This window comes from Sinocyclocheilus rhinocerous, unplaced genomic scaffold (assembly GCF_001515625.1).
Source record: "Sinocyclocheilus rhinocerous isolate Xijiao unplaced genomic scaffold, SAMN03320098_v1.1 scaffold460, whole genome shotgun sequence".
NCBI classification, from domain to species: Eukaryota; Metazoa; Chordata; class Actinopteri; order Cypriniformes; family Cyprinidae; genus Sinocyclocheilus; species Sinocyclocheilus rhinocerous.
Window position 1 is genome coordinate 182,268 of NW_015667268.1, and position 24,330 is coordinate 206,597.

Genomic DNA, 24,330 nt, shown 5'->3' on the forward strand with positions numbered 1-24,330 from the left:
CAGACAGACACACACACACACACACACACACAGACAGACAGACACACACAGACAGAGAGACAGAGACAGACAGACAGTCAGTCAGTCAGACAGACAGACAGAGACAGGCAGACAGACAGACAGAGAGACAGAGACAAAGAGGCATGCAGACAGGCAGACAGAGACAGACAGACAGACAGAGACAGGCAGACAGACAGAGAGACAGAGAGGCATGCAGAGAGACAGAGACAGACAGGCAGACAGAAAGACAGACAGACAGACAGGCAGAGAGATAGATAGATAGATAGATAGATAGATAGATAGATAGATAGATAGATAGATAGATAGATAGATAGATAGATAGATAGATAGATAGATAGATAGATAGATAGATAGATAGATAGATAGATAGATAGATAGATAGATAGATAGATAGATAGATAGATAGATAGATAGATAGATAGATAGATAGATAGATAGATAGATAGATAGATAGATAGATAGATAGATAGATAGATAGATAGATAGATAGATAGATAGATAGATAGATAGATAGATAGATAGATAGATAGATAGATAGATAGATAGATAGATAGATAGATAGATAGATAGATAGATAGATAGATAGATAGATAGATAGATAGATAGATAGATAGATAGATAGATAGATAGATAGATAGATAGATAGATAGATAGATAGATAGATAGATAGATAGATAGATAGATAGATAGATAGATAGATAGATAGATAGATAGATAGATAGATAGATAGATAGATAGATAGATAGATAGATAGACAGACAGACAGACAGACAGATAGATAGATAGATTATAGATAGATAGACAGACAGACAGACAAACAGACAGACAGACAGATAGACAGACAGATAGATAGATACTATAGATCCATATGCTGTTTTTAGTGCCCTGTTGGATGAACCTATATGCACCCTATTTGGAAAAACGTGTGAAATCCAGACATCGGCACTATCCCTGACATACAGATGGCAGCTTTTCTCTTTTTCCTGGATGTGTGAGATGGTCAACAATTTGACCAGGGTCTCGAGGATACATCTGTCCAACTTTGTCAAATTGCACACTGCACACACACAAACTCAAGTGCAGTCACGCAATGTCAGATTAAAACACACTAAGACTCATAAACTCATTTTGGTTGTTTACAGACCGGTCTAAATCTTTAACCTATAAAAGACTGAATTTCATTTAATGTAATGAAAATTAAATGAGTTTGATTCAATGTGTGTAAAATAGAGAATCACACTCATGCCACCAAACCCTGAACCAAATGCTGAGGCATCTGAATAAACACATGCAGTTTGTCCACATGTGGAACAGCTGAAGAATTCATCTTCTAAGTATAAACACCTCCTGGCCAACAGTAGATTTAAAAAAAAACATGAATATTTTAACTACTACACTGAACAAACCGAACAAAAACACATTACTAGAAAGAAACAGATCTGGTCTAAAATGGATTTGTATTTTTCTTGGCTGATTGGTTATTGAATTGTGTGTCTGCTTGATTGGTGATGGATTCATCTGCCTGTCTGATCCAGCACTGATCTGTTCATCAGGGTGCTCTGGGTTGAACCGGATGGCCTGATGAGATCCGACAGGCTTTGAGCACAAACAGACGTTAATGAACATATTTACCTACATCACTGTACTGACTGCTTATTTTAGGAGAATGTGATAAGAATGTGTCTGTCCAGAACTGAGCACTGCTGTTTTACCTTAAAGAGAGATGTGACTGCGAAACTGATGAAAATGAGGTTGTGCAGAACATTTTCATTTGGGAATATGTTTGTTCTTAGTGTGAGTTTCTCAGCAATCATGCAAACGGCTGAACTCATGGTACTGTAACTATACTAAGATCCTCCAATCATTTTCACAAATGTATTCCCAAACTTTTTGTCAGCCAAACCCCTTAGACATAAAATATTTACTTGAAGCCCCCCTGAGATTTTAATTTAACATTTCGATAATTTAACAACACACTGACATGTTTACAGTTCGCTAAGTAGGTTAATAGTTACATGACATGCAACTAAATATATTTCTGTCATGAAAACTCTCTGAGAGTTTTAGCATGGTAATATACTGTACATGGCAATGTGTCTGGTCTTGGTGGAATAGATCTGCTACACTACTGCTGCGGCAGAGCAAGTACAGAGACTCAAACCTCTTTTAGTTGTGATAGCGTCTCAGTCTGCATTACATTCACACTGCTGTTTAAGGAACCCAAACAAACTGAATAATAACCCTATAAAAATGAAGACAGAAATAATACTGTTCTATATTACAATCACTTTTGGGGAGTAACTAGTTACATGTAAGCAAATTACGTAATTTAATTACAAAATAAATGTAACTGTAATCTGTTACAGTTACTGAGAAAAAATGTGTAATTAAATTACAGTTACTTATGAAAATGTTAATGATTACAAAGGGGGTTGCATCTGAATATTTTCACCCACATACAAATTTGGTTTATGTATATGATTTAGTTTGTTTGTTTAAGATTAACTGTTTTCTTTTCAAGGCATTGTTAGATGCCAGTGCTTCATAGTTCATACTGTCATAGTTATACAAAGATTTGATTTCAAAAACAGTATCATAGCCATTAAACTATATCTTGTGATGTTAAATCTGTATTTAACCTCAAAAAGATCTCATGGTAAAAAGAGGTGCTAAAGTCCGATTTTGAGGTTGCTGTGCTGTACAATTAAATGATTATAATCTTAATTCAAGAGAAGAATGATTCTGAAAGTCTGACAGTAATCAGTCTTGAGTCCTACTGTAAGGTTAACCCTGCCTGCTTTACATGTTTCCAAATAATTAACAGTTGAAAACATTAGACATTTAGAAAAGTAATCAAATGTAATCAGTTACATTACTTTAATAAAGTAATTGAAATAGTTACACTACTTATTACATTTTAAATAGGGTAACTTGTAATCTGTAACTTATTACATTTACAAAGTAACCTTCCCAACACTGATTACAATTGTAGTTTAAAATAAAATTACATATTTGATAATAATACAAGTTACAACTTTAATATGTATGCATTAAATTCTTTACTTTTAACATTTCACATCCTCAAGTTTTTTTGTGTGCAAAATATTGGTAAAATACTGTAAACATCTGTTCACAAAATGTTGGAATTTGTGAATTTGAGTATTGTAAATTAAACCCATGCAGAGACAAACTTTGCTGCATTTATTGTGAACTGAGCCACACTGAGACGCTGAAAGCATTGGATCATGAGCTGCTCAGGTGTAAATGAACAGTGTAGCGCTTCAATCTAAAACATGCATCAGATCAGAATATACAGTTATTTAATTCACAGCATTCGTTTTGACAGTCGCACTAAACTATACCTGGACTATTGTGCAGCCCCATTTATTTTTATTTTACATTCAGTATAATTAGTTATTAGACCCCCTGTAGTTCCCTGACAAACCCCCATTTGGAAAACCCTTGAATTTCTGACAGGAGTGAAAATGAGGCTGTGAGGGACAGAAGTGCCATGTGTTCGATGGGTTGTACTGAAACATGCCAACTGTTCACCCGATGAAACACCTTTCCAAAAAAACTTTCAGCAGACAAACATTTCAGAATTAAGAAATTTGATCAAATTACCACATCTTTGAATTTAGCACGCACAGTGGCACTGTAAGAGTGTGTGTGAGACGCTTGATTCAGCACTGATGTGACAGGCTGCAGATAAGCTGTGTGTGTGTGTGTGTGTGTGTGTGTGTGTGTGTACAGTGACATTTTTTGGTTTAGTTGTGCGTTTGTGTTAATTAAACTGAACTGACAGAACAGAGATGCTGGAAGTCTGTGTGTGCACTCATGAATAAGGCATAAAGAAGCCTGATCCCGGGGGAACACGCGCACACGCAAAAAGCTCATTTAAGTTCAGGCAGAACTTTTTGCTCAGCAGAGAGCGTTTTCATAAGACCTGAAACTCTAGTACATGAACACAGATGCCTCTGGCTTTCTCAATTTCACACATTTAGCGTTGCAAAATGGATCTGTACACGATTCATAGCGCAAGTTACTTGCAGAATCGAAAGCAGTGAATGTAATCTGCATTTCTGTACATGTGATCACTGTGTGTGCAAATAGTTATGTTTTTCACACCGAGTATGTGAGATGCTAATCGCTGAGGGGGGCAGTTGTAGCTCAGCATTCACACTGATCATTCATGGCTAATTGCAACAAAACACACACACACACTGATGGGAAGAGGAGGGTTTGTGTGCAGCAGTCATATTACCTGACCCGCTCTTTAGGGTCACCAAACGACTCTTTGAGGTGAGAGAAGTCTGGATAGAAATGGATGGAGGGAGAGATGATCTCCAACAGCCCAGACTGAATCTCCACTGGATACCTGAAACACATGCAGAGGATTGGGCTACTGTAAGTATGTTAACACAACTAAAGCATCATTTACATTCACATCATTCTGTTTGACTTTATTTCTTTTGTAAAACATAAAAGATGTTGTATTAAAATGTCCAAGCTCCTCTTTCCATACACTGAAAGTGAATGTGGACTGGTGCAGTCAAGTTTTGAATATGCAGAATGACATTTGAGAGGACATTTTCAGCAAATTATGACTTAAATTTGAGTCTGTTTTTCACACAAAGCTAGGCTTCAGGATTTCATATTTAATGGTGCTTTTCTCACTTTTGGTATCGGACAGCACTAGTATCCAGGTGAGAGAGTGTGTGTGTGTGATGCATCTATTCATTACAATTTTTAAAAGTTCCTATAAGTAAAATAAAAACATAACTGAAACTAAGATATAACTGGAAAAAAAAAAATCACACACTTTAAATAGTGCTTATATCTCCTAACTTCATAAAACAGGCTGTGTGACTATGAGGAATGATTACCTCAGAGTATATGTCCCTATGCGGGTTCAAGGGACTTTATTTAAATGAAATACATGTACCCCTTTCACTATTGTTCACGTGCTAGTCATTATTCCCCATTTTCATTTTTAGGTGAATTATTCTTTAAAAACTTCTGTCATATATCACCATCTTTGTGTTTCAGATTTTAAACTACAGTCATGAGCTCATACTGTATATCATTAATTATATTAATTTAAATCTGAGCATTCAAATGCATTAATACGTAAAATTTATTGCACAAATCTTAAACATTTAAAAAAGAAAAAAGAAATATACTAGAGATAATAGAGATACTATTATGGTTTTTATTATTCTGAACCAGCTTTCATTTTCATTGTAATTTTAAAGTTTTGGTAGTTTTGTCTTTTGATAATTTTAATTTAAAAAAAAATTATTTTTATTTTTCATTTTTAGTAGTTTGCTTTTTAAAACATGCCTACATAGTTTTAATCCATTTTTTTTTCACTTTTAGTTTTAGTTATTTTAGTAAGTCAAGTTCAATGAAATTAAAATGAAAAATGCTTCCTTGGCAACAATTATTTACATTTTTTTTTTTCAAGTGACGTTTTTTTTATGGTTTTAGTTTTAGTTCACATGAATAACCCTGTTTTGCACCCACATAACACACCCATAAGTAGATAGATACAGTAAGGGGAGAAATAAGAGCCAACAAAAGCAAAGATCTAATCAAAACACACACAGACAGCGATCCAGTATTGTAAGCCTTTGCAAAAACAATCAGTACAAGCACAAACACATGACTAATGTGGGACAAGCAGAACGAAGCAGAGGAACTCTTAACACCCGGAGGATGGACTTTCCCTTCTGCTTCTTCTGCTATTGTCCTCAAAAAAACATATGAGGAAAAGTCTGCAGTCACACGATCTCTCACACACACATAAACACACATGTATCCATGAAACTCAAGCAGGTTATGGTCAAAACAGTAATAAAAATCTCGAGTACTTACAGGCGCTTAAGGTTGTCAGCAACACTATTTGCATATTGTTGATCCGTCTGCAAAACAAAGCAAGAATCAATGGCTTAATAAATGTTCACCTTTGGGCTAGACAAGTGTTTGTAGGAGTTTTTTGGATGAATGTTTTAAGTACAATGTCGATTCTCATTTCCTGACTTTTCCTGCTAAAGAGATTATACAGTCTCTGTAGTCAAGAGAGAAACTTTAACTGTCCAATAATGGAAGCAAATGGTGATGAGCAGCTAAAGCACTTTCCACTATAAAACAGCAGATGGATTTCACTGTTCAGATTCAATTTGACGGTTCGTTCAAAATGCAACCAATGTATGCGTTGCATTCTTGACGTTTCCATTAGGGGCGCTATAGCCGTCATTAGAATGAACAGAATTACAGTCGGTTCTTTCTGTAAGATTATTGTTTTTTTACTTTAGGTCTTTAAATGCATTGGGTTATCATTTAAAACTTTCTATGTAAGGATTTGCTCCAAAAGTTTGTGCCGTCATTAAATATAAGCCATTTGGATTTATATTCTGTTATCAATTACATTCAGACATTTTTAACTCAAAAAGTACTTTTTTTAAGGAATATTGCAGTTTATCCTTGCACATCTTTATATTCATGCGTTCAATCTTTATAATAGGGCAGAAAAGACCATCACAACTTCCATTTTATGTCTACTTTAAAGGGGTGGTTCATTGCGATTTCACTTCCTTAACGTTAGTTAGTGTGTAATGTTGCTGTTTGAACATAAACAATATCTGCAAAGTTAAGAAAGCAGAAAGTTCAATGCAAGCGGAGATATCGTCTTTTAAAATTCTGGCAGTTTATTGCCTACAAAAACGGCTGTTAGGGACTACAACGAGTTACTTCCGGGGTTCGTGACATCACAAACCCAGATAAACCCCACCCTCGGGAAAAGGAAGCAAAGGGGGCAATACAACCGGAGCACATACCGTTGAGGGGTGGGGCAGGACGTTTAGACGTGCACTAGAGGCGGTTTAGCCAATCACAACACACTGGGCTAGCTAACCAATCAGAGCCCATCGCCTATTTTCGAGGGAGGGGCTTCATAAAAGAAGGAAATGATCAGTGCGTTTTTCAGAGAAGGGACAGAGCTGTGTGGAATAAAGGTAAATTATGTGAAAAATAATGCGTTCTTTAAAAAACGAAGCATTAACACATGTTAGACTGCACCCCATAAACACAATCAAGCCTAGAAAAAAAACAGTGAACCACCCCTTTAAGTGTTCAAATACTCTAGAGCTGTTTTGAGGCACTATTAATGTACCCTATTGTGTCAAATGGAGCCAGAACAGTAAAACTCAAGGACAGCGTACGAGGGCATAAAGTGAGGATCCAGACACTGTGTCAGTGTTCATGACCTGCCGGACTCATCAAATCCTCATTATTTCCCACAGATCTCTCATGACTAAGTCATTGTTTTCTAAACTATCAGAGCGACTCCTGAAACACAGGGAAGAGAACGAGTGATAGATGATGAGGAAACACCTGCAGCAACTTTGGCCAAACCTTTCGATTCCAGAGAAATGGGAACTGCTGCTTTTTCAGACAAATAGGAAGTTTGGGGTTTATAACTTTGTCGCTGGAGTCTGAGTCAAGTCTGAAGTCTATAAAAATGCGACTCCGAGTCCGAGTCACTAACTCGAGTGCCCATCTCTGGTTCGATCACAGAACAAAAAGACAGCACTCCAAAAGCCTCTGTCATATGAAATAAATCCTCTTAAATCCTCTTTTCAAAAAAGGGTTAAAAAATGTATCTACGAGATGTGAATCTTGTGTATCCGTGAGACAGTTTATGCTAATCAACAAGATTTTTACATTTCCAGGGGCGGGGTGGCGGACGTCCTCAGGACATCCACAATGGTGCTGCTATGGGTGTTTTCAGATTGTTGTTATTCGGGTGCTAAAGTGTTCAGAGAGGATTTTTAGTGTGTTGCCATCTGGTTGCTAGAGTGTTCGGAATGGTTTTAATGAAGCTTGCTGGTGTTCAGTATCAGAGTGTTCAGAGTGCTTTTTTTGGCATATTGTTTTTCAGCTGCTAAAGTGTTCTGAGTGTTTTTAGCATGTTGCTGTTTGGTTGCTGGAGTGCTTGGAGTGTATTTAGCACTGCTGATGATGCTATACAGCATGTTCTAGGTGGCTGCTTACCGGCTCAAGTCAAAAGAGGCCACACCCAAAATGCAATAGTGTACGATTTAATACTTGGAGTCGGGGTTATGAGTGTAACGCCTGGACAAATCAGACACACAATTATTTGTTATATTTAAAAAATAATCCCTAACACCCCTCACTCAACCAACAAGCCAACTATGAGTGTCTATGAGTCACAGTCTTCAGCTGGTGTGCCCAGGACGACCACCAGAGGCACTCTGTGTCTATTTGTGAGCACATGGCTTGTCATTGTTTTTGTTGGTGCCATGTACTCTCCAGTCTATTGTCTGACCCCGCCCTTCTTGTTCTCATTATTGTTTCAGTTACTCCACCTGTGTCTCCCTTGTTACCCTCCTCGTTTGTCTCCCTATTTATTCTCCTTGTGTTTGCAGTCCTGTGCTTCTTCGTTGTCGTATGTGGTCGGATGTGTCTGTGTGTTCCTGGTTTGGGCCTGCTCTACCTGTTCTTGTCCTGGCCTTCCCTTGCCTTGCCATGCTGTGCCCTGTTCTGGCCTTCCTGCCTGTTTTCCCCCTCGGAGTGGTTTTTGTTAGTTTTGTTTATATATTTTTTACTATTAATATAGAGCCCATTTCCTGCATCTTTGAGTCCTTGCCTCATCTCTCCACCCCGACCGTGACACTATGGACCCTTCCATCGAATTTCAAATAACCCCAAAAGGACAGAACAGACCTCTGGTTACCACAGTAACCAGCTAAACTTTACAACTCAATGGTATTCAGAGAGTTTCACTTTGAACAGACACATACTGACCATAGAAAACTTTCTTTCATTAATTCATAGACAAACCTTTTTGTGAATGAACATGCATATCCCCAGGTCATTGTGTGTATTATTACTGTTCTTGTATATTGTCTTTTGTATTGTATACTGTTTTATGCATGCTTTATGACAGAATCCCTAGTTATTATAACCTCACATATACCATGTTTGGTATCTATGAGTTTGTATTTTAATGATCTAAATGAGTGTATATTATATGTTGTTACCCATGCAACATATTAGTGTTCTAAGAATCTTTAATAGTTTTGGTATCAGCACCCAATCCATTACATATGCAAAACACCATGCTCTAAGACAAAGAGTCATAAACTTCCCTTCGAAAGTTTAAGTTACCATTGGCTCACCGACCCCCTGGAGGAGTGATCTCCACAGAAGTTAAAAGGCCTCACATCCGTGACCTCTCTCTTCTGTCTTCTTGGGTGCTCTTACATCCTTGCCTCTCGGACATCCAGTCCGACCGCGACCCATGGGGCCTCCCCCGCACCGACAGGACATCAAAGTTGCAGCAAGCCATGTCTTCACTTTCCATCTGAGAGAAAACTCTCCCAATCACCACCGAGTCAGAGTAACATCTTTGGAGTCATCACTCTTCAAACCCGGAAGAACGTGATCGCAATTCCAACACCACCAAACCATCAAGACTTTCATCCGAGACTGCATCTGGACGCTCGTTGAACAGCCAAGGCAATGCAAGTATCGTACATTTAACTAAACGAAACAGAGGTTTAGTATAAGCTGTAGACCCCATTATAAACGGTGCTGATGGTTTCACTCAGGTGGTTAAACTGACTCATTTTCCATAGCTGCATTCTCTAGTTTCTCTTCATTCATCCACTTTAACTCCCCTTTATGTATGAGTGTGCATGTATGTTTGTTAGACTAGTGTTTTTTGTGTTTAGTTAATAAAACCTTTGTGCACAAATTACATGAGTTGAATTACAGTTTCTGATTCAGTCACTGCTTGTAAATAATCCCTTTAACGATTCCTGATCTTGTTACACGCTCTAATGCAGGGGTCTCCAACCTTTTTTTACACCACGGACCGGTTATATTTTGAAAATATTCTCGCGGACCGGCTGGAGTGGGGGGGGGTTTATATATATATATATATATATATATATATATATATAATGTATATTTGAGTGTATTAAAAACATCTAAACACCTGCTTGTTTAATCAAAACAACCCATTGGTGTCAAGATCTTATTGCAATTTTTTCAGGCAGTCAGCATGGTAGCCTCACACACATGTGACCAATACAAAGCAATGAAGCGATCATATTGTGGTTTTTGAGTCACGGATCGGATGATTTTTCACATAAGCAAGAAAAAAATATTTAAAGCACAGAGGCTGAGAATGCCGAGAAGGGTTTTTTGATCATTTTATGTGTATGCATCTCAAACGCAAGGAGACGTGAAAAAAGAATTTGCGCACTGTCTGAAACACGTCTCTGTGCGTGCTTCAGGTGTGTGCAGCTGCTGTGCACACATTGAAAACAGCGCGTGAGTAACGAATCGAGTTCTCTTTCGTTTCTTCTTGTGGTTTAAAATCGCTTGAACTTGTAAACTGGCAAATTAATCTGCGAATCACATGCGTGCCGAAGTGTGGGGCCTGGTCCGTACGTATCACGGATCAACTGCGATCTGTTTAACCCCTAATATAGCCTATGACAGATCAGAACAATCATTCATATACTAATTAGCCTACAACAAACGAAAAAAAAAACTGAATAATTAGAACAATCATTAACGCACCAATAAATAACAGACAAATCATACACATTTGTCCCAGAACGTTCTTGCGGCACGGTAGCAACACTTCCACGGCCCGGTATTGGGTCGCGACCCGGTGGTTGGGGACCTCTGCTCTAATGCACTAGTACTGTAAAAAAGTTATTTTCTATGGCCATGAAAATATAATTTCTTAGAGTTGATATGAATTTACACTGAATGTTCGCTGGACGAAAAGATTAGTTGATGGTAATATTAATTCTGCTACAGTTACTACTGGCAGCTGATATAAATAATTGTAATTAATTATAATTAATAGTAATTATTTATATACATTTACCTTTTGAACTAATTTGCTACATGAGCAATATTAATAGTTATAATATTAATATTAATAGTAAAGCCTGCTTTAGCAAACACCACTAGTTTCTTGCAATCAAATGAACAGTAAGGAGTTCCTGTGAGACATCAACAAAGCACATCTTTCTCTGCGGTCTGACTTTATGTCAACACATTTGCATCAACTGAAAGCCGAACCATGCTGTATATCAGTGAAACTGACTGGCATGCATCTAAACTGTATATGCAAAGTACATGTAAATGGGTCTGCTTGAATCTGAATAAGTTGCAGGTGTGTGGAAAGCAAAGAAATGTGACAACGAGGAGTACCGTACATTTATTCTATTATATTCTATTAACATAACTCACTTACAGAACATGCTTTATTAATGGTCAAGTTCGGTCACACTTTATCTTAAGGTCCAATTCTCGCTATTAACAAACCATTACGGCTCAAACACACTCAGCAGTTACAGGATGTCTAGGGCACAATATCCTTGTGATATAATCATTTTAGTGTGGTCAAACACAGGATGATGCTTTACTGCAATTATCATAATACATCTGTTAATATACTGTTATCTACAAGAAATCTTTTTCAATGCTCTCTCATAAAAACTTCATTGGAAATAAAACACTGCCTATAATGATAAATCTCACAGAATTCAGAATCAGGTCCATTTCACCCCCAAATCCAAAAATATCAGACAATATATTTAGCATAAAATGAATAAAACTGCACTCTCATCGCTATAGTTCCTATAATTATAATTTCATTACGCTGTTTCTTTTAACAGTTTGCTCTCTCTGAACTGTAATGTGTATAATGCGGCATAGGAAAAAAGTGGATATTGCCGTGTTTTCATTACCTGTGTCGAAATATGCCTACTTGCCAACTATATCGTATGGGATGGGCTATCAGATTCATACACTAGATGGTAGAGTACACAGTGCATAGTATAAGTGCACAGCGTATAGTATGTCATTTGGGACTAGGGATGCACCGATACCACTTTTTCCAGTACTCACCCGAAACCGATACTTTTATTTTTGGTACTTGCCGATACCGAGTACCGATATTTTTATTGCATTTGTACATTTTTTAAATATTGGGTACAGAAACCAAAAGGGTATGTATAATGTTAGTTGGTTAACTTCATTTATCAAATAGATACAGTCAAACCAAAATGTATTCAGACACCTTCAACATTTCTCACATTATCACAGTTTATTCGTTATAGTTTAGAAAATGGTAATAAAATATAACAAGAACTCGGAGTTACATTGTGTCAGAACAAATTCAGCTTGATCATGTTAGATAACTTTGATAGAAAGGTATGTAATGGATTACAATAAACCAAAAATTATTCAGACAGCTGTTAGTATATTTACACAACTATCAATACTTAGTCGTGCAACCCTTAGCCTCAATGACAGCCTGTAGTCTTCTGGGCATGCTGTCATCCAGCTTCATGCAAACCTCAACTTCAATTTTTTTCCCAGACTCGGTCTGAATAATTTTTGGTCCCAAATTTGTATCAGTTTTACTGGTAGACCACTGTATGAAGAATTTTTGGGTATGATTTGTCACAGTTTACTTTATTTTGCTATCCTCACTTACATAAATGAACTATAGTGTCTCTCCTAACTGTGATATTTTCATAAATAGAAGTTGCGTTTTTTTTTCATCTGAAACGTGTTGCGATGTATATTCCAAACCACTCATATAATGCAGAAACACTCATGAAGCAAGCAAAACACATGCAACGCCTGCACGTATTTGTACTGGTGCAGAATAAGAGGGACAAGTAGCCTAGTGCATTTCACACAGGCTGATAGATTCACTTTCGCCAGAAAATCGTGTATGCCTAAGGTTGAAAATAAATGATGTTTATAGTGAATGCATCTATAAATGGTCTTATTTTTACGGTTTAGTTTGAATCCAAATAATGCGGGTGCTAAGTGAGTGAACATCAAAGATCACACAACAGAAGTGCGCGCTCTCTCTCTCTCTCTGTCTCTCTCTCTCTCTGTCTCTCTCTCCCTCCCTACTGTTAAGTAACTTGTGCATTGTTTTACTTGCTTGTTTTTGACATATCCGACCGAACTACAAGCTTTCCAAGTGATGTCTGTGAGAAAGGGATATTAACTCGACAAGCTTGTGCATGTGCGCCGCCGCGCGCTCAATCCACTCAGCGTGCTTTGTTTATCAGCTCGCACACGTCAGCTATACAGGCGTTAATACTGAATTGTAACATTATATTCATTGCATACATACAGTATACTTCGTATACATCCTTAATCTCTAATAACTCCATTCTGCTGTCTGTTGTTCTGTTGTTAAAGGTCTTGCATGTAATTTTTTGACTGTACTAGGATAATAATACCATAATATAATTGCAGATATTTAGGAAACATCCTGAGTTCACATTCTTGTTTCTCAGAAAAACAACGCTGCAGCCAGTTATTCTGCTTTTTAAATGTGTGCTCTGTGTCAGAATGTCTGTTTTTGTTCTGGTTGGTGTGACACTACGAATTTACACAATAGGATTTCGACACTCCGGGTTGCCAGTAGTTGGATAACATGTACTGCATACATGGAAGCCAGCAAACTAACTGGATCAGAGATCGCAGATTCTACTCGACCTAAACAGCCTCGGCATCCATCTAAAAACCACTACGACCAGAGGCATATCAAAACGTGGATGAATCAACTCATCAGCTTACAGTGTAAGGCTCGTCGCCTTCGATTGTCATTTATGCTCACTCCTGTTGCGTGTGCTCAATCTGGCAACCGGCGTGAGCATCCAGTCTGAGGAGGAGGGGGTGGGACAAACAATATTTTGAATTTGGACTGCACTACCCATTTAAACACCTAGCTGTCAGTATTACTGTGACGAGTGGGGCGGGGCTGAGAGCTGTGGGGGCGGAGCGAGGCCGGTGGAGCAAATGTTAATGGTTAGCACCTGCATCACACAGAGAATAAAAGGAGAAGTGATGACAGTGAAGTGATGACTGAGGGGCTACTGCTTACTTTTGTTTTGCTGTTTATTTATTTTATTAAAATTTATGTTAAACGAACACTGTTATAATTACATATTGTACCTTTAAAGTCAAAGCAAAATTTACCATTGCACATCTCAGAGCAACACTGAGCAGAGGCATTTTGATGCTGAGTGAATCAGCGTTTCGAACTAATTGGTCGGTAAATGATTCAACGATTTACTCTTAAAGAGACTTTTTTTATATACTGGATGAATCAGCTTTTTGAACAAATTGGTGTGATTCAGTGACTCACTAATAAAGTCAATCAAAAGTCACTTCTGGCTTCTTTTGGAGCTATATACGTATATAAATCATAATTACTATTGGATGTAATAGAGAAAGCAGGTAAAGTCACGAGAAAACAAGATGTGACTTACCCACATATGATACATGATTACACAACACACACGGATCACATTTCTGGGTCTCAAAAAGGTCTCATTTTAAGGACCAATTTTCACTATTAACTAGTTGCTTATTAGCAAGCATTATTATTACTAGCATACTGGCTGTTTATTAGTACTTATAAAGCACATATTAATGCCTTATTCTGCATGACCATATTCTAGATCCCTTACTCCACACCATACCTAAACTTAACAACTACCTTACATTAATAAGCAGCAAATTAGCAGTTTATTGAGGGGAAACTCTTAATTAATTGTGAATGTGTTCCCTAAAAATGCTACATCCTCATAAAAAAATGAATCCATTCTCCATATTCTTGTTGTTATGATCTTACCTCAGCAATGAAGACGACAATCACGCAGTCCTCCTTCTCGGCCGGACTCAGTTCTGACATCAGCGAGCTCAGCGTGTCTGTCAGGTAGGAGTGCACCTCTCTCTTCACACTGGGCACCCCCATCACTATAGACACTGAGAGACAGAGAGACAGTCACTAATGAGCCCCGAGTGCCTTAACTTTTGACAGATCCCCACTAAAGCATACTATACCATTCACACACACACTTCAGCATGCAGAGTCCTGTCTGACTGTGCATTTGCATTTCTAAGAGCTCAGTCCTAATTAAAGCTGGATGGAGAGCCTGCGGGACAGCGAGCGTCTCCTCCCCACCGGGGGCTGAGGCTGTGTTGGACAGCACCCCAGAGAACTGTCCACTCAGACGGGCCAGAGACCCGGACACAGCTGGGCAGAGAGCCGGGACAGGAGATGGAGAGAGGTACGACATCTTTCATGAGTCGGACAGAGAGACCATATTTTGAGCGTGATGATATAATAAGCGTTTGGCAGATATGAGGTAAGAGGATCGCAAAGACCCAGACGATGAAATTAACTTTTTTATTTTCAGCTGCATTTACATTTATGAGGGCATATTTTTCAAACTGCTCCTCCAGGTCTCTATAATCACGCAAAAGGGACATAAATGCACATCAGAGTGTCACTAAAATTGGGTATTACAGGATGATGAGATCATCATGCAAGGCAGATAATAGACGCCTGAGGAACCACACAACGTACAATAATGTTCAAAAGTTTGAGGTCTGAAAGAAGTCTCTTATGCTCACCATCATCAGCATTTACTTTGGCAAAAATACAGTAAAATATTACTGCAATAAATTTTTTTTTCATTTGAATATAAAGTCAAATGTAAGTTATTGCTGTGATCAAAGCTGTATTTTCAGCACCATTACTCCAGTCTTCAGAGTCACATGATCCTTCAGAAATCATAACAAAATGCTGATTTGCTGCTCAAGAAGCATTTCTGATTATTATCACTGTTGAAAATGTTGATGTATTTTTTTTCAGGATTCTTTGATGAATAGAAAGTTCATATTGTAACAATGTAAAAGTCTGAGCTGTCATTTTTTACCAATTTAATAAAAAAGCACTAATTTCTAAAATTTTCAATGTTAAAAATATAACACTAGAGGAAATATAGGTGTTCAAACCTGAAATGTTCAGTGTGTATTCATTCTACTTTTATTACAGTAGGAATGACTATTTATTGTGTTCTTATTGTCGACTGAGAAGGGTAACTAGTACTAATTTAGCAGCTTAAACTGTTAAAGGAATAGATGAACTCCTAACATCACTGTCTGTCATCACATCTTTTTTTTATCTGTGCTACCTTTTGATCAACTGATTAAAATTAAATAGCAATTTAAATACGAGCTCACAGACCTATAAAAGCTGATATAAACCAACAAATACAGAAGTATTTGTTAACGACGTACAAGACATAGAAATAAGAATATGTTAGATGACACATCTCAGCAGATACTGATGTTTGCCATTTCAGGGTTTTCTTTGTGTTCAGCGTTAGTCATAAACCGCTTCATGTTAGTCGCACATTCAACAACACTTGCCTCTGAGACGGTGAATACAGAGATTCAACAATATTGCATGAACTCATCTGACAGCAGCAGGTCACTAGAGGCACCAAACCCATATTTTACACTGAATCCGTATAACTAGACAGGCCTGGAGGAGAATGTAACAAAACCTACCAAACGTCACATAGAGGAACTCATTACAGGGCTGTTTTCTCGCACTAACCTCCGGTGCGGCCCTGGCCGATGTGCACGGCCGGCTGGAGGCTGGTCTCTTTGGCCAGCAGGTGCGGCAGATGGTGGAAGATACTGGGCAGCTGAAGAACATTCTTACTGCTGGTCACGTTCCACAGCTTCAGCTTGGTCTCATCTGAATGAGATGACAAGCACACAAAAATATGTGACTATAACAGTCAGCTGGTTTAAACTATTTGCACATGATCTTGGATCCAGTCGCTACTGGAGTAGCATACATATGAACCAGTCATATACTTAAAAGGAATTCTCCATCCAAAACACACACATCCACATGTATGACTTTCTTTCTTCTATGGCCAGTTGCATAAACTCCTGTGTGTTAAGACAGTGTCTTAAGAACTAGTCTGACCAGCTAGCAGTTAGCCATCTTATTTTGTGGATATCCGTCTTTATGTAACCGAATTTAAGACATATTACCAGTCTTAAAGAAAAAAAATAGATGGCTAACTTGTAAGACTAGTCTAAACCTTTTATGCAACCGGCCCCTGATGAACACAGATGAAAAATTATCTATATCTCTAAATTATCTATATCTCACTTAATGAATCAATGTCTTCTGAAGCAGAATGATAGTTGTGTGTAAGAACAATACTAATATTTTTAACTTCTTTAATTATGGCTTCCTGCCATCTGTCATACATGCTTCACATGTAAACACGTTGTGAAGCTTGAGAGAAATGTAATGCAGAAACACAGAGAACGGTCACTTCTTTAAAACAAATGGTTTTATAGATTTACAAATACAGCCAGGATACAAAAAAATTTAACAACAACAGCAACAACAAAAACCATAAATAGAAATAAAGAAATAAAATCAAAGGATAGAAATAAAAAATTTTAAAAACATATGTCTTATTGTTTTTGGGTGTTATTGAATTTTAAATTATTATTGTCTTCAAAATTCTGAGCATTAAAATTAATTAGCAGGAAGCAAAGAAAGAGAATAAAGCAGAAGACAAAGAAATGATAATAAAAAAAGAGCTTTGAGTTTATTAAATCTTACTTGCACATGTTTCAATGCTCAGACTTTGTCTTTAGAGGCTTATTTCCTCCATATTTACATTTATACTATATAGCTAATAGAAGTAGCAGCTTAATGATATTCCTAATGAAAAGACATGTCATAAGTAAAAATAAAAAAAAACATTTTGAAAACACAGCTGACAGCTGTGATCCTTTATAACTGAACAGAAATTTTTGGCATGGAAACCACAAAATATATGAGTTTAAATGCACTTCTCGCACATGCTTCACAATGTGATGTCGCTTATGTCAAACGTATGAGAGTTGGCTGTAAGCAATGGTTATAGATAAAGAAGTTTCAAATATTAGTATTTTTCTCACACCATTGTGTTCACTTTGTGTGGTTTTTTGAAGCTATGCGATATTTGCTTCCATTACATGACATACTTTTTTAAATATTCATTTGTGTTTATCTGAAGAAAGTCATATTTAAAGACACGGTTTACACAAAAATGAAAATTCTCTCATCAATTACTCATAAATCTGTAAGACTTTCTTTCTTCTGTGGAAATATAAATATTATGATTTTATTTATTTATTTATTTTTTAATTGTTGTTTTTGACACCAATGACTTTCATTTTATGGATAAAACAGTTGAAACATTCTTTAAAACACATTCTTTATGTTCCACAGAAAAAAAAGTAAGTAAAACAGGTTTGGAATGATGTGATCGTGAGTAAATGATGACTACATTTTCATTGTTGGGTGAACTACTCCTTTAATTGTAGCCCTAAAATCAAAGGACAGTGATTGGTTGATATAAAACCATCCCCTGTTGTTCCGGGATGTTGTGGTGTTGTTTAGTCTGACCTGACAGGCTGCTCCAGGTGCGGTTGATGTCCCGCAGCGCTTGTTTCTCAGCGATGGCTCGCTTGATTTCGTCCAGCACCAGGTTGAGCTCTTTGGAGCGTTTGAGGTTCTCTTGCTCAGCGGAGTGCAGACGGTCTTTCAGGGCCAGAAATTCTCGCTGGTAAATGTCTACGACATTACCTACAAACAGAAGAGAGAGAACAACACTAATTTGTGGTTTTAAGTGCCACACTTCTAGAGAAAAGCTGCAGCTTTTGCTTTTTCTTAAAGGGGTCATATGATGCGATTTCAAGTTTTCCTTTCTCTTTGGCTTGCTTTATAATTTATTATAACACCATTCAATTATACAGTCAAAAGAACCATTATGTTATGCATCAATAAATAAAGGCCAATAATTGAACACTGAATATGAGCATGTTCCTCAGAGGCCTTTATTTAATGGGGTTGTTTTTCAGACGGTAACAAAGATGACAAGTGTAAAAAATGAGAGGATATTTTGAGTCTCCGTTTCTTGTTCTCGGTGCCCTTTAAAGGGCTGAAACTGCACTCGTTTACATTTAAACACTGGTTTTCTTAGACAGGGGGAGAATAGAAGTGGTGTCGTGTAACCAGCCAGTCATTCATGACATTTAAACACGTGTTTTAGTGAGGTTGCCTGTTTTCTTCATGTCTCGGGTCATAACCTTCCATAATGGGCCGATCAATGTTCCTGACCCCAGAGGTCAACATGCAGAGACAGTTAGTAACACAAACCTGTTCTTTCATCCCTCAAATACAGCTCAAATGTCAAAGTTTAAAGTGCATTTATTATTTAAGTATTTAAAGCATTTAAAGAAATGAAAACTACTGATCTGTTTAGATGGCATGTCGACACACATTCAGATAATTAATCTATAAAAATATAATGGTATCACTTTAAAAAGGTTCCATTTGTCAACATTATTTAACTACATTAGTTAACATGATCTAACAAGGAAAAATACTAATCCACTGGCACTTGTCACTCGACAATGCGTGTGCTACATCCTTTTTACAATCTAGATAAAAAGCATAATCACTGCATTCTGTCAGCAATGTAACGCGGCAGTAACGTATAGAGACCTCGGCTTGTAACTATACTCTAATTACTATTTTTAAAATTATAACGCGTTAAATTACTCCGTTACTAAAAAAGTAATCAAATTACAGTAACGCGTTACTAAGTAATGCGTTACTGCCCAACACTGCTCTTAGTTAATGTTGATTGCAACAAATGCAACATGTACTAACACATTTTTCAAATGTAAAATTGTATCTATTGATGCTAGCTGATGGACCTGAGAATAATAAACATTAAGTAAGGAATAATTGACTCCGGGCCGTTGAATTATTAGAAAAATAATGCACACCCGAGGTGGTGATGCGGCCACGATGCTAATTCAACGGCCCGTCGTCAATTATTCTGCTTATAGTACGGTTACCACACCTCAAGACATCGATCAGATGATATATTTAAAGGGATTCGTCCGGTTTTTGTACTTAAATCGCTATTGTGAGCAGGATTATTTCTTCCACATCTCATCCAGCGCCTCTTTTGCTAGCTCCAAAACGTGATTTTAAAGCTGCTAATGGAGGCTTGAGCCGTTGATAGCGTTCTAATGCAGTTATTAATGAAGTTATTAGAAAGAGAGCGAGAGAGACAGAGACACACAGAGAAAGAGAAAGAGAGAGAGAGCTTGTGTGAATTAGGCTAGTTCTGTGCGTCCCTCAACAGTGTTCTGCAGCAGCGTCTCTAAACAGCGCTGTTATTACCTCGCTAGTGAGAAATGTCATGTGTAGCCTTTAAGTTGCTACACTATATAGGCTAACTGATCAAATCGTCAGGGCAGCTTTTGTGTGATTGCAGTAATTCCTGTGTGCTGTATAGGTACTGTAAGCTAATCTCCGTTATTACAGTAAACTATGCGAAGTGATATGGGACTGTAATGCGGTCAAGAAAGCTGCCTGGAACTACGTTCGCCGTGCGTTTCCCTGAAAATAATTGCACGCCTCAGAACGTTCATCAGCCAATCAGATTCAAGCATTCAATGGCCCCGTAGTATAACAAAGAATAATAAACACTGTAACAAATGTATTGCTCATTGTTAGTTATTATTAGTTAATGCATTAAATATAGGTAACAAATAAAACCTTATTGTAAAGTGTTATCAATGTAATGCTTAATTGTTTTTTTATGTGATACTGACAGCACAAGAACTTTTAGGATGATCAAGCTGTCTCAAACAATCCTGGCATTTAAAAAAAAAATTATAATAATATACTTACTCTAGATATTATTATTATTATTATATTTATTTATTTATTAAAGCATTATCTAAAGAGTGCATTCATTTAAGGAATTAATACATTTACTGCGGGAATCAGCCTATGAATATCTTACTTACAGTTGTCTCTGTGTATTAAGCTGAGATAGGAGAAAGTATTTTAAAACCAATAAAATTACACACTTCACCTGGTATATAAGATTTCTAATTTTCTCATCTGACTGAGATCGTTTCTTTTCCTTCTTTGCTCTAAACACACTCTAGAAACGAAAGAATAATGAGGATTTATGCTTTGCGGGATAATCCTGAGCATGCAGGCTTTTTCTGGGAGAAGTGCCCACTCTCGGCGCACAGCCCATACACACACACACACACACACACACACACACACAAACTCCGGCGCACAGCCCATACACACACACACACACACACACACACACACACAAACTCCGTCATGCCATCGGAGTCCAAAGCCCTTGTGTAATCTGAAATTACACCGCTCCACACAAGTGCAATCCAATCCACACTTCAGATTGGGGAGGAGAGGTACATATAATACCCTGCAGAGTGAGATAATCTACTGATGTACTGATGACATCTTCACTATGATCCCTACACTCGATTACTGCTGAGTGCTGGTGGCCTCTCACAAAGACGGAGAGTCAGAGACACGCTCACATTAAGAGTGTGTGCAGATATACACTTAAACACATGTATTACAGCATGTACAGCGATTAGGAATTTCGCTGCTGTTGGAATTATTACTTGCTGCTAGGAAGGAATATTTAGTTTTCTGCCTATTTCTATGTTATATTTTTGTTTGCGTTTGTATTTTTGATTGCACTTTCTGGTAATTATAATAATTGCCCTCGGCTAAGAAGGAGCGCGTGTAATTTAATTGCTCCCTTCCTGCGTTTAAGTGCGAACTGTAGTTTCGATTTGAGGAATTGCCCTGCTATAGACTATTGGCTGTGCTAATTAGAAGGCGGCCACAGCTGTCGTAGAGTATTTAAACTGCTTGGTCACTGTCATAACTTGGGCTAAGCGATTAGTCAACAGAAGAGACAGACGGCTGCACGTGAGTGTCCTGCGTAATACTTGTTTATAGATCTGCTGTTTGAATTATTACTTGCTGCTAGGAAGGAATATTTCGTTTTCTGCCTATTTGTACGTTATATTTTTGTTTGCGTTTGTATTTTTGATTGCACTTTCTGGTAATTAGAATAATTGCCCTCGGCTAAGAAGGAGCGCGTGTAAGGAGCGCGTGTAATTTAATTGGTCCCTTCCTGCGTTTAAGTGCGAACTGTAGTTTCGATTTGAGGAATTGCCCTGCTATAGGCTATACGATCTTCCAACCCCTCTCCGGAATGCTGAATCCCTGACAATTTTCAAGCGACAGCTGAAAACTCATCTCTTTCGAAGCTACTTGACTTCATCATCATCATCATCATCATCATAAAAAAATATATATATATATATTCTCTCTCTTTATTTATTCCTTCTCTTTCTAGCTTGTACTTATTTGAACAATGTCTAAAAACTTGGTATTACAAGCACTTCCTGTGTCTGTTTGCCTCTTTAAGAAGAATCGCTTTATGTATCCCCCAACTGTAAGTCGGTTTGGATAAAAGCGTCTGCTAAATGACTAAATGTAAATGTAAAATGTAATATACAGTGTATCTATTATTATAGACGAACAGAGTGCAGATGGATTGGGACAGACAGAGGAAAGGATAAATATACTGCATAAAGCAATAAGCCCCAAGAAGCTGTGGTTTACCTAAAACCCCCTTAGCTGTTATAAATTCACTGTAAACCACGGCTTCACGGGGCTTATTGCTTTTATAAAACGGTGATTCCATATACGTAGTAAGGTTTCACAGAATGTATATATATAAATAACAATATTTTAAAACAGGCTACACTCCCTTTATGCTAAATATAATTTATTGATGTTCCTTTTTTTCATACATGTGTACTCATCTGGGAATAGCTGCATTAGCGTGTCTGAAGAAGGCCGCCAAGTGTACTCACACATGCTTTAAAAGAACTTTGATCAAGCTCAGCATGTCTCTATGTAAATTGGACACACAACAGTGTGTGTTTGTCCCTGCTGCAGTGCATGTGGCTGCCAAGCTTTGCTGTCACATTGACAACCTGACCAATACAGACGAGAAATGTCAAAATGTGAGGGTGCTTTGCTGTTAAATCATCTTAACGACTAAACCAGGCTTAGTCGTGGCCATTATGACACCTGGCGGTGTGAGACGACCTGCTGTTTTAGATGTGTGTGTGTCCGTTTTCAGACAAACGGAGGTCAAAATTCACACTTCCATCAGCCTCTAATAGAGCTGCCCTTGATTCACTCTAACATCATTTTGTTTACTTCCTTCTTTCATGGAAATGTGCTGGTTTATAGCAGAAGAGAAGAAAAGAAAAGGGCTTGACATGAAAGCGCGAAAGAAAGTGTTGCCTATAATTTACTAGAGCGCTCACAAAGTGTCTTAATGAATTACTTCACAGATTTCGACGCTCTCTTCAGCTCGAGTCTTTAGCAGGTCAAAAATAATTCATCCTGAAATTCATTACTGAAAAACAGAAATCCCTGAGCAATGATGCCAGAACGTTTGAAAGGCTTTACAAAAATACTCCAATTGTGATAATTCCACTGCTCTGAAAGGTCTTCTAATTAAAACTGCTTTCATTGGGCGGTCTCCAAGATTCATCTCCCACATGCTTAATTATCTCATTTAGATCATTATAATTATCTTAATATCTTGAGCTCATTTAATTGTGTTGGCTTGAACATTTCTGAGACAAATCTAAAAGAAAAACATACGTTAGCACATACGTTAAACATACGTTAAAAAGAAACTCGATTTCTACATCTTCTGAGTTGTACTTGATCAGGTACTTTAACACTGATAATAATCAGAAATGTTTCTTGAGCAGCAAATCAGCATATTAGAATGATTTCTGAAGATCATGTGACACTGAAGACTGCAGTAATGATGCTGGAAATTCAGCTGCGCATCACAGCAATAAATTACATTTTACGGTATAATAAAATGACAATAAAAGAACATTTACACAAAACAAACAAACAAAAAAGCATAGCAAAGCAAAATCCGACAAAAACAAAACACAAAAAAAAACAACATAAACAATAAAAAAACATATATACACACACACATATATATATATATACAGTGGGTACGGAAAGTATTCAGACCCCCTTAAATTTTTCACTCTTTGTTATTAATATCTTGAGCTCATTTAATTGTGTTGGCTTGAACATTTCTGAGACAAATCTAAAAGAAAAACATACGTTAGCACATACGTTAAACATACGTTAAAAAGAAACTCGATTTCTACATCTTCTGAGTTGTACTTGATCAGGTACTTTAACACTGATAATAATCAGAAATGTTTCTTGAGCAGCAAATCAGCATATTAGAATGATTTCTGAAGATCATGTGACACTGAAGACTGCAGTAATGATGCTGGAAATTCAGCTGCGCATCACAGCAATAAATTACATTTTACGGTATAATAAAAAAAGGAAGGATTTATTTTCAACTGCAATAATATTTCACAATACTTTTTTAACTGTATTTTTGATCAAATAAATGTATCCTTGATGAGAAT

At 37.3% G+C, this 24,330-nt stretch overlaps 1 protein-coding gene across 1 annotated transcript in view; it reads right to left on the minus strand.

Annotated features, from left to right (window-relative positions):
* Window positions 1-24,330, minus strand: part of LOC107733437 (alpha-1,3-mannosyl-glycoprotein 4-beta-N-acetylglucosaminyltransferase B-like) — a 134,012-nt gene that overhangs the window by 31,579 nt on the left and 78,103 nt on the right. The window contains exons 2-6 of the mRNA XM_016545053.1: window positions 18,380-18,559; window positions 16,514-16,657; window positions 14,738-14,871; window positions 5,899-5,945; window positions 4,286-4,399 (exon numbers count right to left, since the gene is read on the minus strand). Coding sequence (XP_016400539.1) covers window positions 4,286-4,399; window positions 5,899-5,945; window positions 14,738-14,871; window positions 16,514-16,657; window positions 18,380-18,559 — 619 coding nt within the window. The remainder of the gene's footprint in view (window positions 1-4,285; window positions 4,400-5,898; window positions 5,946-14,737; window positions 14,872-16,513; window positions 16,658-18,379; window positions 18,560-24,330) is intronic.